Source organism: Carcharhinus amblyrhynchos, chromosome 20 (assembly GCF_965287045.1).
Source record: "Carcharhinus amblyrhynchos chromosome 20, sCarAmb.v2.hapA, whole genome shotgun sequence".
NCBI classification, from domain to species: Eukaryota; Metazoa; Chordata; class Chondrichthyes; order Carcharhiniformes; family Carcharhinidae; genus Carcharhinus; species Carcharhinus amblyrhynchos.
The window spans coordinates 11,596,289-11,613,211 of NC_137343.1; the positions used below are offsets into that span (position 1 = coordinate 11,596,289).

At 44.2% G+C, this 16,923-nt stretch overlaps 1 protein-coding gene across 1 annotated transcript in view; it reads left to right on the forward strand.

The window, feature by feature from the left end:
• Nucleotides 1–6,174: 6,174 nt before the first annotated feature.
• hps4 (HPS4 biogenesis of lysosomal organelles complex 3 subunit 2) overlaps nt 6,175–16,923 on the forward strand; it is a 44,745-nt gene continuing 33,996 nt past the window's right edge. The window contains exon 1 of the mRNA XM_080208080.1: nt 6,175–6,422. Coding sequence (XP_080064206.1) covers nt 6,382–6,422 — 41 coding nt within the window. The 5' untranslated portion in view covers nt 6,175–6,381. The remainder of the gene's footprint in view (nt 6,423–16,923) is intronic.

The following is a 16,923-nucleotide window of genomic DNA, read 5'->3' on the forward strand; positions in this document are numbered from 1 at the left end:
TCTGCACAACGTCACCCCGCCGCCAGCTTGAGTGTGGCGTCGCCTGCAACTCTGGAGAACGTCGCCGCACCGCTGCCATCTTGGGTGTGGCGTCTACTGTGTCTCTAGACAACGTCTTCCCGCCTCCGCCATCTTGGGTGTGGCGTCTCCTGCGTCTCTAGACAACGTCATCCCGCCTCCGCCATCTTGAGTGTGGCGCCCTCACTTTATGTGGGTGACTTCCCTTTCTCTCTAAAAGGTTTTCCAGTTGATTCCCCAGTGGTAAGGTCAACTTGAGTTAAAGTGGGCGGGGGAAGAGCCAAGGTGGAGCTTAAGCCTTAAATGTTGGAAAAACTCAGTCTTGCAGCTTCTGTGGAGAGACAGAGTTATCCTTTGGAGTCCAATATAACTTCATAGAAACCCTACAGTGTGCTGAAGGAGGCCATTCAAGCCATTGAGCCTGCACCAACAACAATCCCACCCAGAACCTATCCCCATATCTGTACATATTTATCCTGCTAATGTCTCTGACAGTGGGGGGCAATCCCAAGATCCCGGTTGAGGTCATCCTCATGTGTGTGGAACTTGGCTATCAGTTTCTGCTCAGTGACTCTATGCTGTCGTATGTCATGAAGGCTGCCTTGGAGAACGTTTACCCGAAGATCAGACGCCGAATGCCCGTCACCATTGAAGTGCTCGCCAACAGGGAGGGAACAGTCTTGCCTGGTGATTGTTGAGCGGTGTTCATTCATCCGTTGTCATAGTGTCTGCATAGTCTCCCCAATGTACTATGCCTCCCTTCCTGTTAGTGAACACTTCAGCTGTCACAGGCATTCGGCCTCTGATTTTAAGGTAAACATTCTCCAAGACAACCTTCATGACATACGACAGCATAGCGTCGCTGAGAAGAAACTGATAGCCAAGTTCCACACACATGAGGATGGCCTCAACCAGGATCTTGGGTTCATGTCACACTATCTGTAACCCTCATGACTTGCCTGGGTTTGCAACATCTCACTTACTGTCCTGTCTGGAGACAATATACATCTCTATAACCTATGTTTAATGCTATCTCCACTCACATTGTCTGCACCTTTAAGAATTGATTAGCTGTAAAGACTCGCATTCTAAGCAGTATTCTATAAACTGTGTGTGCCTTTATATGCTCTGTTTGAGACCAGGACTCTCCACTCACCTGACGAAGGGGCAAACCTGGAAAGCTTGTGGGTTTACTATCAAATAAACTTGTTGGACTTTAACCTGGTGTTGTGAGACTTCTTATGGTAGTATCGAGAACAGGGCACGGATTTAAGATAATTGGCAAACGAAGAAATGGTGGCTTGAGGACAAACTTTTTTCATGTAGGGAGTGGTTAGGATCTAGCATTCAGCCTGTGTGTGGTGGAGGCAGGATCAATGGAGGCATTCAAGAAGGAACTGAATTATTGTCTGGACAAGTAAAACGCACATGGTTATGGAAAGATGGTGGGAGAGTGACACCAGATGAATTTCTCCTTTTGAGAGCCAGCACAGACATAATGGGCAGAATAGCCTCCCGCGCTGTAACCATTCTGCGATTCTGCAGTTCCACAAATTAGATGGGGAGGGAAGGGGCTGGTATACATTTGGGGGCAGAATGGCATACTTACGTTCCCGGGTGGGTTGCAGGGTTGCAATGGGTCTTAGGGTAATACCAATTGCTCCCTTGCACCCAGTTTAAGAAAATTAGGTTAGTGTTTAGGTGTCAACTGTGGCTGAGTCCCCCCATCTCCCAGTGCTGTGGTTTCAACCCCTGCTCCAGAGACATGGCCATAGAATCAAGACTAGTACTCCCAGTGCAGTAATTAAGGGAGTTTGACACTGATGGAAATGTTTTCTTTCAGACAAGATGTTAAATAGAAGTCCCTATCTGAATTCTTGGGATGATCTGAATTCTTGGGCAGATCACATGGCGCTGTTTCGAAGAGCAGGGAAGTTTTCTCAAGTCAAAAATGATCCAGCAACCAACATCGCTAAAGATTCTGTGATCGTTATCTCTGCTGTTTGTGGAACTTGCCGTGTGTAAATTTGATACAAAACTTTCCATATCAGTGCCTAGACTTTAAAAAGTACTTTCATCACTAAAGTGCTGAGGTCAGGAAACTGCTACATAAATGGAAGCCTGTTTAAAAATGTATTTTGTGGCTTTCCCAATTCCCTTCTGTCCTTCTCTGTGTGAGATTCTCAATGTCACGTGCTTATCTACACACCCAGTGACACTAATACAGAGAGAGCAAGACTTGCACAAGTTCCTCATTCACAATGCATTCAATTTATTATCTTTTGCCTTGTCCCCCACAGCCTTTCCCCAGAAACTCTTTCTGCCTCTCAATGCCTCCCAAATGCACTTTGATTCCTTCTCTCTATTCACCATCCACTCTTATACCACCATTTATGGTAGCGCCTTTAGCTGTCGCAGTGGGATATTTTCCACCTCTCTCATCTCGCAATCCACCTTCCTCCAGCCAAGCTTTCCTGGTTCACCTTTGCATCTTCACTTGCTGGTCATTTCCTATGCTTATCTATGTAAGACCTTAGGATCGTAGACTCCTTATAGTGCAAAAGAGGCCATTCAGCCCATTGAGTCTGCACCAACCCTTCAACTGAGTATCTTAACCAAGCCTTCTCCCCTGTTCTATCCCTATACCCCCACATATTTACCACGGCTAATCCATCTAACCTACACATCTTGGGACGCTAAGGGGCAATTTAGCATGGCCAATCCACCTAATCTGCACATCTTTGGATTGTTGGAGGAAACTAGAGCACTCAGAGAAAACCCACGCAGACATGAGGAGAATATGCAAACACCACACAGACAGGACAGCACTGTTGCCTCACAACAGCAGGGCTCCGAGTTTGATTTCTGGCTTGGGTCACTGTCTGTACAGAGTCTGCATATTCTCCTTGTGTCTGCGTGGGTTTCTTCTGGGTGCTCCGGTTTCCTCCCACAGTCCAAAAATGTGCAATGGCCCTGCTAAATTCTCCTTCAGTGTATCCAAACAGGCACCTAGGGGAGTGGGGCGACCAGGGGATTTTCACAGTAATTTCATTGCAATCATAATGTAAGCCTACGTGTGACAATAATAAATAAACTTTAAATCCAAGTCTGGAATTGAACCTGGGTCCCTGATGCTGTGTGACAGCAGTACTAACCACTATCACTGTGCCACCACCTTGGCCTGGTGTGTAAAGATTGTTTTGGTATACACCATCTGGTCATGTGGTGCCCACTGAGGTGCTGTTTTGAAAATAGAAATAGGTGTTGGATTATTTGTGTATGATTTTCAAGGTGAAGGCAGAGGAACCAAGCAGTGGGGTCTGATACTAGTGTTCAATTTGAAATAAAGGGAAAGACATCAGAGGAGTGAAGTAGAGCCTGAAGATCTGACAGCACACAAAATGCTGCAGATTTACCCAAAATGGCAGCAACAATAACTTATAAAGAGGCCCCTAAATATAGAACTACTCAGAAAACATTTGCAAACAAGAGATGCCTGAGAAAGCAACAGGAGAAACTTTCCACATCCAAAGTACTGCGTACAGTTTTGGTCTCCCTATTTAAAATAGAACATAAACGTGTGAGAATAGTTCCAACAAGGTGCACTCGACTGATACCTGGGATGGGGGAAGGGGAGCTTCTTATGAGAAAATGTTCACAGAATCCCTACAGTGCAGAAGGAGGCTGTTTGGCCCATCGAGCCTGTACTGACAACAATCCCACCCAGGTCCTATCCCCGTAACCACAAGTATTTATACTGACACTTAAGGGTCAATTTACCATGGCTAATCAACCTTACCCGCACACCCTTGGACAGTGGGATGAAACCAGAGCACCTGGAGGAAAGCCACACAGACACGGGAGAACATGCAAAACTCCATGCAGACAGTCACCCAAGGCCAGAATTAAACCTGGGTCCCTAGTGCTGTGAGGCAACTGTGCCACCATGCCACCCTGCTGGGTGTATAAGAACATCAGAACTAGGAGCAGGAGTAGTCCATTTGGCCCGTCAAGCCCCCACAGCCATGATCTTGTTGAATGGAGGAGCAGGCTCGAGGGGCCAAATGGACTACTCCTGCTCCGTCATTCAACAAGATCATGGCTGATCTTTTCGTGGACTCAGCTCCACTTACCTGCCCACTCACCATAACCCTTAATTCCTTTACTGTTCAAAAATGTATCTATCCTTGCCTTAAATACATTCAATAAGGTAGCCTCAACTGCTTCACTGGGCAGGAAATTCCACAGATTCACAACCCTCTGGGTGAAGAAGTTCCCCCACAACTCTGTCCTAAATCTGACCCCCCTTATTTTGAGGCCATGCCCCCTAGTTCTAGTTTCACCTGCTAGTGGAAACAACCTCCCTGCTTCTATCTTATCTATTCCCTTCATAATATTATATGTTTCTACAACCATTATATCCATTGGAGTTTAGAAGAATGGGAGGTGATATTATTGAAACATATAAGACCCTACAGGAACTTGATGAGGTGGATGCTTCCCCTTGTGGGAGAGACTAGACCTAGGGGAAATAAGGGGTCTCCCATTTACATGGAGATGAGGAGAGATTTTCTTTCCTGCAGGTCACGAGTCTTCCCCAGAAGCACGCTCATTGACTATATTTAAGGCAGAAGTAGATTGACTCCTTTCATAGGAATTTGGAGTTGAGGCCACAATCAGCTCAACCACATAACTCCTACAGTGCAGCCCATTGAGTCTGCACCAACTTTCTGAAACAGCATTCTACCCAGACCCTTCCTCTCCCCCCAACCTGATAACCGTGCACATTTACCATGGCTGAGCCCCCTAACCTACACATCTTGGGCACCAAGGGGCAATTTTACAAGGGCTGCCCATCTAACCTGCACAACCGTATCTGCCAGTTCTTAGGAAGAGCCATACTGGACTTGAAAAGTTAATTCTGTTTCTCTCTCCACAGATGCTCCACAGGGGCTGAGGTGCGTTATAGGCCCCGACAATCACATTTTGATTTGATGTGTTTTAAGTTTCCTTTGTACTTTTTGTTTCTGTTCGGGCCGTTCCCCCTCCTTTTGTGGAGCCACCCCTTTTTCTTTGTCCTAATGTAATCTGAGTTTGTTTACTTGGTTTGACCTAAAAATAGGCTCTCCCCACAAATGCTGTCAGACCTGTTGAGTTTTGCCAGCACTTTCTGTTTGTAAACCAGCTCAGTCGTGATCTGATTGAATAATGGAGCAGGTTCAAGGGGCTGAATGGTCTACTCCCGCTCCTAATTGGATGTTCCTCAGCAATAAATCAATCCTTAAATGACTTTGTGAAATCCTAGGCCGATCTGGTGCACTGGATAGAAAAATCCTTGGCTTGACTTTACTTTCAGAAGTGTCCAGAACATGGTAAGAAGTCCCACAACACCAGGTTAAAGTCCAACATGTTTATTTGAAATCACGAGCTTTCGGAATGCTTCTCCTTTATTAGGTGAGTGGTCCATTCACCTGATCAAGGAACAGCGCTGGGAAAGCTCGCGATTCCAAATAAATCTGTTGTACTTTAACCCGGTGTTGTGAGACTTCTCACCGTGCCTACCCTGGTCCATCGCTGACATCTCCACATCATGCAGATCAGAGGCACAGAGGTTAACACTGCTGCCTCACAGTGCCAGAGACCCCCAGGTTTGATTCCAGCCATTGGTCGCTGTCTGTGTGGAGTCTGCACATTCTCCTAGTGTCTGCATGAGTTTCCTCCGGGTACTCCTGTCTCCTCCCGCAGTCCGAAAGATGTGCTGGTTAGGTGCACTGGCCATGTTAAATTCTCCCTCAGTGTACCCGAACAGGCGCCAGAATGTGGTGACTCGGGGATTTTCACCATTACTTCATTGCAGTGTTAATGTGACACGAATAAAGTGAACTGCAATGAAACAAACTTTAAGAAGTGGGGTGAGAGCACAAAGTGGGTGACACACTGCCCGAAGTAGGAGAACGGCGTCCTTGGAAACATGTGAAAATCCGCCATCCCTCAGCTATCAGTGGAGTTCAGTAAAAGAAGGGTTGTTGTAGAGCTGGGAAAACCAGCTAGAGAGCCAAGAGTTTAGGAGGTGTGGCTGGGCGTGAAGGGAGGGAGCAGGGAACTGAACCGGTATAAATTAGGTTTAACATTGCAACGCAACACAACAAGCGACGGGAAGAGGAAGAGAAAGATAATTTTGACAGGGTGAAGAGGGAGAGGAGCGTTTTTTGCCTGCTGCTTTGCACCGATGTGAAGCTGCAGCCTGTAATCCGTTCTGTAAGGAGATGAGTGCATCACACATTGCTCTTTGTTCTTGATGGGGGGGCTGCATCCCAGATACCAGCCTTTTTAACACTTGGCGGAAGCCCTCGGAATTAGTAAATGGCCACCGCGGCTGTTACAGAACAGAACGCCGCAGCATGGTAAGTGTCCGTGCATTACAGCGAAAGTGTTCGGGTTTGCAAATATTTCGAAGTTGCTCAGAGCCTGCCCGGGGAATGACTGGTATTCCACGGCACCCTGTTACTTCTTCTGTCATATGTATGCTTCCAACGCAAGTACAAGCCCAGACCTGACTCCCAGCTGCGTCCATGTCTTATGGATTACATTGCGTTATATCATAAAGGGCAAGACTTAGCTTTCGTGCCTTGGAAAGATCAACAACTCGTATTTATGTAGTGCGTTTAACATAGTAAACTTATCCCAGGTAACATAGTAAGTTGTCCCAGGTAATTTACTAAGCTCGTCCCAGGTAACATAGTAAACTTGATCCAGGTAACATAGTAAATTTGTCCCAGGTAACAGTAAATTTGTCCCAAGTAACATTGTAAACTTATCCCAGGTGACATAGTAAGTTGTCCCAGGTAAGAGGGTAAACCTATCCCAGGTAATAAACTAAGCTCGTCCCAGGTAACATAGTAAACTTGTCCCAGGTAACATAGTAAGTTTCACAGAATCTGTACTCTGCAGAAGGAGGCCATTTAGTCCATCAAGCCTGCACCAACAACCCCAACCAGGTCCTCTCCTCGTAACCCCACAGATTTACTCTACTAATCTCCCTGACACTAAGGGAGAATTTAGCATGGCCAATATGCCTAACCTGCATGTCTTTTGGACTGTGGGAGGAAACCCATGCAGACCCAGAGAGAATGTGCAAACTCCACACAGACTGTCACCCAAGACTGGATTTGAACCTGGGTCACTGGCACAGTGAGGCAGCGGTGCTAATCCAAGGTGCTACTGTGTTGCCTCATTGTGGGGACAGTGAGGGAAAGTGATGCTGAGGTGGAAGATCAGGCATGGCCTTTCTGAATAGTGCAGTCCTGGGTAATTTGTCCAGGTAACATCGTAAGCTTGTCCCAGGTGCTTCACTGGAGGGTCACCAAAGAACATTAGTCACTTGAGCTCAGCTAATAGAGTAAATGAGATGTAGCTTAAATTAGTCACTTGAGCTATATAAGGGAATATTTTGCTAAAAATAAAATACTGCAGATGCTGGAAATCTGAAATAAAAACAGAAAATGCTGGAAAAACTCAGCAGGTTTGGTAGCATCTGTGGAGAGAGAAAAATGAGTTAATGTCCTGGGTCCGCACAACTCTTTGCCAGAGATATTTTGGTACGTGACCAAAGCCTTGAGACTGCTTTTGAAGGGAACCTTAAATAAGGAACAAGGTAGAGGTTTGGGGAGGGAATTGCAGAGCATAAGACCCAGATAGCTGAAGGCACGGCCACTAGTGGTGGTGGAGTTAAAATTGGGAAGTGCAAAGAGGCCAGCGTTAGAGGCGTGTAGAGATCTTGGAGGTCAGAGGAGGTTACAGAGCTACGAGAGGTGAGGCACTGGACTAATATGAAAACAAAAGTGAGAATTTTAAAAACCAGGAACTAATTCTTTGCAGGTACTGTAAATGATCACTATTGTCTTGAAAATGATACTCACCAAAAGAAGAACTCTCCCCACTTTACCATCAATGAAAACACACTTCACAGAAGAGGATTTCATGACTTGATTTTTTTTATTCTTTCAATGGACCTGCATTTATTGCTCATCCCTAATTGGCCTTGAACTGAGTGGCTTGCTAGGTCAGTTGAGACGGCATTTGTGAGTCTGGAGTCACATGTAGGCCAGACCAGGTAAGGAAGGCAGATTTCCTTCCCTGACAGGGTCTTATTGACCAGATAGGTTTTGATGACAATGGTAATCATTAGACTTTTAATTGAATTCAAATTTCACCATCATTTAAACTCAGGTCGCCAGAGCATGACCCTGGGTTTCTGGATTACTAGTCCACTGCCTCCCCAGTTTTTGATACTGTGACATATACTGCTGTCATTGAGGTAATAATCACTGTTTTTCTCAGAATTTTACTTTAAATATTTCAGATGTCCATGGATCGACACAATTAGTTCGCAACTCCACCATTGACAGTCATTTGTTTATCCATCTTGGCTGTGAACTCTGGAAACCCCCTGAAACGCTTTTACCAACTTTTAATATATTTAAAGTCCTTCCTTTTTAAAGTTTACTAGTGTCACAAGTCAGCAATGAAGTTACTGTAAAAAATTCCCTAGTCACCACACTTTGGTGCCTGTTCAGGTACATTGAGGGAGAATTTAGCACGGCCAATGCACTTAACTAGCACGTCTTTCAGACTGTGGGAGGAAACCCACGCAGACACGGGGAGAATGTGCAGACTCCACACAGTGACCCAAGCCAGGAATTGAACCTGGGTTCCTGGTACTGTGAGGCAACAGTGCTAACCACTGTGCCACCCATGGTTAGATCAGCAGTGTTGAGGCCAACCATAACTCAGATACACTGAGGGAGAATTCAGCATGGCCAATGTACCTAACTAGCACATCTTTCAGACTGTGGGGCTTTTTGACCGATCTTTCACTTGTTCGAATATTTGCATCTTTGGTTCAGTGTCTGATGACATTTTCGTGAAGTACCTTAGAATGTCTTGACACATTAAAGGTGCTACATAAATACAAGGTGTTGTTTTTTCTCTGTGTTGTGACCCCATGACTTATGAGTATTGTAACCATGCGCCCATACAGAGAATGTTTAGGATATTAGGATGTTTACAACTACTACTTGGAAAGCAAGTAAGCAAGGAAGAAAGTCGTAGTATGTCCAAAAATGCTTTGCTGTCAATGCAACACTTTGGAAGTGTGGTAACTGCTGTAATGTAAGAAAAGCAGCTGCTATTTTGCAAACAGCAAGCCCCCACAAAGAATAGTGAGATAATGACAAGATCACCTATTTTGCCCATGTCCATCCATTAAGGGATAGATAGTGGGGAGGACACCTCCTTTCATGTTTAAAGTGGTGCTTTGGAATCTTATGTGTCTGGCTGATAGAGCAGATAAGAGGGTACTCTTGGTTTCATGGCATTTCCAACAGTACAGCACTCCCTCAGTACTGCACAAATGTCAATCTGCATTAGAAAAAAGATACCTCACTACAATTGCTCCAATTTTTTTTTAATCATTTGTGGGACATGGGTGTTGCTGGCTGGCCAGCATTTATTGTCCATCCCTAGTGACCCTTGGAGGGCAGTTGAGAATCAGCCACATTGCTGTGGCTCTGGAGTCACATGTAGGCCAGACCAGATAAGGAGGGCAGATTTCCTTCCCTAAAGGACATTAGTGAACCAGATGGGTTTTAACGACAATCAACAATTATTTCATGGTCATCAGTAGTTTCTTAATTCCAGATTTTTTTTTATTGAATTCAAATTCCACCACCTGCCGTGACTGGATTGGTTAGTTGATCAAGGAGTAACCATGGGGATAGAATTCAAAACCAGTCAATCGCTTGTTTCCTTTTCTCTTCTAACAAAGTGATTCCCACAGAATGCCAACATTGCTGGCAAGGCTAGCATTTATCACCCATCCCTAATTGCCCTTGAGGAGGCAGTGATGAGCTGCCTTCTTGAACTGCTGAGGCCTCTATGGTGAATATACTCGCACAGTGCTGTTAGGAAGGGAGTTCCAAGATTTTGACCCAGCAATGAAAAAGGAATGGTGATAGATTCCAAGTTCCCATTCTCTCTCTGTGGCTGTAAAGGTTTCACTTTCGGATCAATCCTGTGATGGGCAAAATTTTGATATATTGTTGTCACATATATTAGTAATAATGAAAAGTATCGTTTCTTGTGTGCTATACAGACAACGTGCACCACTCATAGAGAAGGGAAGAAGAGGGTGCAGAATGTGATATTATAGTCATAGCTAGGGTGTAGAGAAAGATCAACTAAATATAGGGTAGGTCTATTCAAAAGTCTAATGGCAGCAGGGAAGAAGCTGTTCTTGAGTCGGTTGGTATGTGACTTCAGGCTTTTGTATCTTTTTCCCAACGGAAAAAGGTGAAAGAGAGAATATCTGGGGTGTTGTGGGGTCTCTGATTATGCTGGCTGCTTTGCTGAGGCAGCGGGAAGTGTAGACAGAGTCAATGGACGGGAGGCTCATGTGTGTGATGGACTGGGCTCCGTTCATGACCCTTTGTAGTTTCTTGTAGAATCTGTCACTGAATCACAAAGGTACAGGGAATTATATTTAAATTTACCCAAGGGACTCATTCATGACCTTTGAGGAGGCTTTATAAATGGTGGGATAGTGCTTTTGGTAACTCAGCACAGTACTTTCAACCAACCTATCCTGGTTTTACTGCTCAATGTTTATAGTGGCTTAATGGTGTTAATACGGATGTTTCCACTATAAATGTTTGTGTGTGGTGTTAGTGGTGGGGTGGGAGGGTGGTTGCTGCATGTCAACAAATGATTGTTTAAATGTGAACCAAGAGAGAAAGACAAGCTAGTTTTCTTTCCTTTCCTCTGTCTGTATATTCTATGTATATTAAGAACATAAGAACATAAGAAATAGGAGCAGGAGTAGGCCATCTAGCCCTTTGAGCCTGCCCTGCCATTCAATAAGATCATGGCTGATCTGAAGTGGATCAGTTCCCCTTTCCTGCTTTCTCCCCATAACCCTTAATTCCCTTGTCTATCAGAATATATTTAAGTCTACCCGTGACTTAAATATATTCAACAAGGTAGCCTCCACCACTTCAATGGGCAGAGAATTCCAGAGATTCACCACCCTTTGAGTGAAGAAGTTCCTCCTCAACTCCGATCTAACCTACCTTCCCCCCGCTTATTTTGAGGCTGTGCCCTCTAGTTCTGTTTTCCTTTCTAAGCAGGAAGAACCTCTCTACCTCTACCCTATCTAGCCCCTTCATTATCTTGTAGGCCTCCATAAGATCATATTACTTTGTCTTTGTCTCTGGCCTTCTGCATCCACACCATTGCAGGGTGGCATTCAGCAGCATTTTGCGTGTCACTTGGGGTAAAGCTCTTGACGATACTGATATAGCTCCAAACCACAGCCGGAGGTAAGAGTTAAACAAATAAATATAAGCTTGTACATACAGAGTTGATTAAAAATTGCGATCAAGATTTTCATTTCCTGCCCAATGAAGGATAGGAGTTCAGAGTCTGTCAGGCAGCCCCAGTGCTTTGCCTTCTCAAGGTCCTGCAAAAATGGATGCTTCCAGTATCCCATGCTGTCAGTGGTACTTTTTGTTTTATTCATTCGTGGGACATTGGCATTGCTGGCCGGCCAGCATTTATTGCCCATCCCTAGTTGGCCTTGAGAAGGTGGTGGTGAGCTGCCTTCTTGAAATGCTGCAGTCCATGTGCTGTGAATTGATCCACAATACAGTTAGGGAGGGAATTCCACAATTTTGATCCAACATTGTGAAGGGAAGGCAATATATTTCCTAGTCAGGGTGGTGAAAGGCTTGGAGGGGAACTTGCAGGGTTCCCATGTATCTGTTGCTCTTGTCGTTCTTGGTGGAAGTGGTTGTGGGTTTGGAAGGTGCTATCTAAGGATCTTTGGTGAATTTCTGCAGTGCATCTTGTAGATAGTACACACGGCTGCTGCTGAGCGTTGGTGGTGGAGGAAATGGAGTTTGTAGATGTGATGCCAATCAAGCGAGCTGCTTTGTCCTAAATGGTGTCGAGCTTCTTGACTGTTGTTGGAGCTGCACCCATCCAGGCAAGTGGGGAGTATTCCATCACACTCCTGACTGTGCCTTGTAGATGGTGGGCAGACGTTTGAGAGTCAGAAGGTGAGTTACTCACCACAGTATTCCTAGCCTCTGACCACTATGTTTATGTGGCAAGTTCTGTTTCTTGTCAGTGGTAGCCCCAAGGATGTTGACCGTGACTGTGTGTCTACAATAATAGCAACTTACATTTCTATAGCATCTAAGTGTTAGGGAATGCTGTGGAGATGGAGATGTTGAGGGAGAAGATTCTAGAGCTCAGAGACTAGGGAGCTGACATCATGTGACAGCCACTGATAAGAGTGATAAAAATCAGAGATGCTAAAATGGGCCAGAATTGAAGGAATGCAATTATGGCGAACGATTTGTAGGGCTAGCGAAAGTTATCAAGATGGGGAGGGGGAGAAGCTACAAGGGAATTTGAAAATAAAGTTGATTTATTTGTCACAAGTAGGCTTACATTAACACTGCAAAGTTACTTTGAAAATCTCCTAGTCGCCACACCCCAGTGCCTGTTTGGGTGCACTGAGGGGGAATTTAGCATGGCCAATGCCCCCAACCAGCACCTCTTTCGGACTGTGGGAGGAAACCAGAGCACCCAGAGGAAACCCACGCAGACATGAGGAGAACATGCAGACTCCACACAGACGGTGAACCAAGCTGGGAATCGAACCAGGTCCCTGGCACTGTGAGGCAGCAATGCTAACAACACTGCCAAGACAGTGAAGAAAAGGATGATATTTTCTGCTGCTGTCGACACTTAACACTGCTTTGTTTACATTACAACAGTCATGTCGAGGCCAGGATGACTGCTGGAGGGAGTGCTGCAATGTGAAATGTAACATTCGACACTCTTCACACCCTTTCTCACTCTATTACGCACTCCATACCCTGAAAATTTAATTGTCACGATGCCTAATCTCGTAATCTTTCAGGTAAAACAATCCAGATTTCTGGTTGATCCTGGCTTTTGACAAGAAGACTCCAAAATGTGGAATTTCTCTTCCCTTCCATTTTTCAACACCCAGTATTGGAGTTTTGTAAATAAGTTTGGTGTTTTTGCATGACTTTTCTGAAACATTGCCACGATCCTCCTGGCTAAATGTTCTCAGCGTTACACTGTGGAAGATACCTGAGATGATTCTACTGAAGAAAATTAAATCTCAGTTTGTACTTGCTATATTGAAACATAATGATCTTATTATATTAGTCTGAAGGATTCTGTACAGACTTCAAACTGGAGCATTCAAATCACCAGCTACAAGAAGAAAGTTTTTAATTCTAAAGGATTCTTTTTTCTCTTTCTCACAAGATAGTAAATCATAGCTGAATATTAGCTGCCTTTGGCACTGTCCCCAAGACCCACACTGTGTGAATGCAGGCAGTGATTGTAAGAAAGTTATTTTCCAGTTGACAGTGGTTAGTACTGCTGCCACACAGCGCCAGGAACTGGGATTCGATTCCCACCTTGGGTCACTGTCTGTATGGAGTTTGCATAGGGTTTAGACAGGGGAATTAAGGGTTATGGGGAGAAAGCGGGAAAGTGGAGCTGATCCAGTCCAGATCAGCCATGATCTTATTGAATGGCGGGGCAGGCTCGAAGGGCTAGATGGCCTACTCCTGCTCCTATTTCTTATGTTCTTATGTTCACATTGTCCGGTGCCTGTGTGAGTTTCCTTCAGGTGCCCTGATTTCCTCCCACTGTCCAAAGGTGTGTGGGTTAGGTGGATTGGCCATGGTAAATTGCCCCTTAATGTCAGGGAGACTAGCTAAATTAAATGTATGGAGATATGGGGATAGATCCTGGGTGGGATTATGGTCAGTGCAGACTCAATGAGTCGAATGGCCTCTTTGTGCACTATAGGATTCTCTGACTGAGGAGAGCATCACAGTTGAGCATTATACATACGTACTTGCTCTGCAGGACTGCTGAATAGCGGTTGAGATGGGATATCTAAGTAATTTTTATTCAATGATTAGATCAGCAGTGTTGAGACCAGCCATGGTAACTCTCCTAATTCATTGCTAAGAGCAACTAATGGTGCTTTTTATGTTGTACTTGGTACGGTGCCAGAGTTGCCAGTTCTTAACACACAGGCCTTTAATATTTAGCAACAAAACCAGGATAAAAGTGTAAGAATACATGGAATTCCATAAAACTTACAGCACAGAAACAGGCCATTTGGACTAACTGGCCTTCTCCCTTCCCATCAACAAACCCTCTAACTTCTTCAGAAAATGCTGGAAAATCACAACAGGTCTGACAGCATCTGTGGAGAGATAACAGAGTTAAGGGCCAGAATTTAACTGCCCTGCCCATCACGGGAATCGCAGGGCAGACCATGTAAAGATCCATTGACCTCGGGCAGAATTTTACAGTTTCGGGATGAGCAAGGCTGGAAAATCCTGGATAGTGTTTCAAGTTAGGATGACCCTGACACAAAATGTTGGCTCTATGCTCTCTCTACAGATGCTGTCAGACCTGCTGAGATTTTCCAGCATTTTCTGTTTCATATATCATTGCCCCGTAAATACGTTTGTGTCATTTGATTGATCTGCTCCAGTAATAACAAACTGACCTTTCCCAGAGGCTCTGGTTTACTCAACATTAGTTCCAGCACCCATCAGTTTAACTTAAACTTAGTTTTTTAAAGTTAATTTATTAGTGTCACAAGTGGGCACTGCAATGAAGTTACTGTGAAAATCCCCTAGTCACCACACTCCAGTGCGTATTTGGGTACACTGAGGGAGAATTTAGCGCAATCAGTGCACCTAACCAGCACGTCTTTTGGACTTGGCACAAACTGGGGATCTGGTCTGGGATACTCATGATTGAACAAGGCACTCCATTTCACCATCTGAACAGTTTGGGTCAGGTGTATTTGTATGTGGTGGGGGGTGGGGGTGGAAGGTGGGAGAGAGGTTTGATTTAATTTATTATTGTCACTTGTATTGGTATACAGTGAAAAGTATTGTTTCTTGCGCGCTATACAGACAAAGCTTACCAAATGTAGAGGAGGAAAGGAGAGGGTGCAGAATGTAGTGTTACAGTCACAGATAGGGAGTAGAGAAAGATCAGCTTAATATAAGGTAGGTCCATTCAAAAGTCTGATGGCAGCAGGGAAGAAGCTGTTCTTGAGTTGGTTGGTGCATGACCACAGACTTTTGTATCTTTCCCCCAATGGAAGAGAGAATTTCGGGGTGTCTGGGGTCCTTGATTATGCTGGCAGCTTTTCCGAGGCAGCGGGAATGTAGACTACCTGAGATCCATTTCCCAACTTGTATTCCTAGTTGCTGTTTGGCTATTTCTGCCCACTAAGGGGAGCCACAGTACATTAAAATAAAATTCCACTGTTTTACTCATTTATTATCCTGCGTGTTTCTAAACAGAGTTAAAATACCCTTTATTTGTGTTTTGGTTTAAATCAGAATGTACAGAAATCAACTACACATTCCCTGCAAGGGCTGTATCTGCAATAATGTCGAGCGCTCAAGACAACGGGATAGTCTCATATAATCTGGTGCTGAAACAAAGTACCATTGTTTTCTTAAATCTTCACATTAATTGTGATCACAAGACTAGAATGCACAGGGAAGGTCATTTGGTTCTTGGCTCATCTTTCCAACAATACCTTGCAGTCTCCCCATTGTGCCACCCTGTTTTTCATTAAACTGGTGCATTTGTTTTCCAATACAATTGTTCGCACCTCCAACAACAATCTGCATTGTGTTGTAACTCTTACTGTAGTAAAAGATCCCAAACTGCTTCACAGGAGTGTCATTGGATAGATTACCAGTCCATTGCCTTATTTGGAGACTACTGATTATGTTAACCACTTTTTTTTTGTGACTAAGTACTCCCTGATGTGACCTTTAGATTTTTTTATTGGCAGTTTTAGTTAATTCCGCTGCCTTGGAAAAGCAGTCAGCATAATTAAAGACCCCACTTACCCCGGGCATACTCTCTTTCCACCTTCTTCCATCAGGAAAAAGATATAAAAGTCTGAGGTCACGTACTAACCGACTCAAGAACAGCTTCTTCACTGCTACCATCAGAATTTTGAATGGACCTATCTCACATTAAGTTTCTCTACACTCTAGCTATGATCGTAACACTACATTCTGCACTCTCTCCTTTCCCTCCCTATGTCGGGCATGCTTTGTATAGCACAAAAAGAAACAATACTTTTCAACTGTATACTAATACATGTGATAATAATAAATCAAATCAAAATCAATGTCCCGAACTCTTATGCTTTTACTATACTGCGGCATGATGGCACAGTGGTTAGCACTGCTGTTTCAGTACCAGGGACCCGGGTTTGATTCCCTGCTTGGGTCACTGTCTGTGCAGAGTTTGCATATTTTCCCTGAGTTTGAAAGACCTGCTGGTTAGGTGCATTGGCCACACTAAATCCTCTCTGTGTACCAGAACAGGTGCCGGAGTGTGATGACTCGGGGAACTTCATTGCAGTGTTAATGTAAGCCTCCTTGTGACACTAATAAATAAATATTCGCAAAATGACAGAGTACCTGCATACAATCATTAGTGACAATGCCAATTGTAAAAGATTTTTTATTTTGTGAACCTATCAGGAAGTGCCTTGCAAGAGATGAAAAAGCAGATATACAGCAATTAAATATTCCATTGACTGCACCAAATGTGATGTGTAATACCATACACATTGTGAAATCATGGGATTTGCACTATGACCAATCACTTGCCTTAAGCTATAATGGTCCAAAAAAAGATTGCCTTTTAAAGATATTTCACTGCTTATTAGTCTCTAACTTGAAGTATAATTTGTTGAATTTGTTTACTCCCAAAGAAGTATATTAATTGAGAAATCTGCAG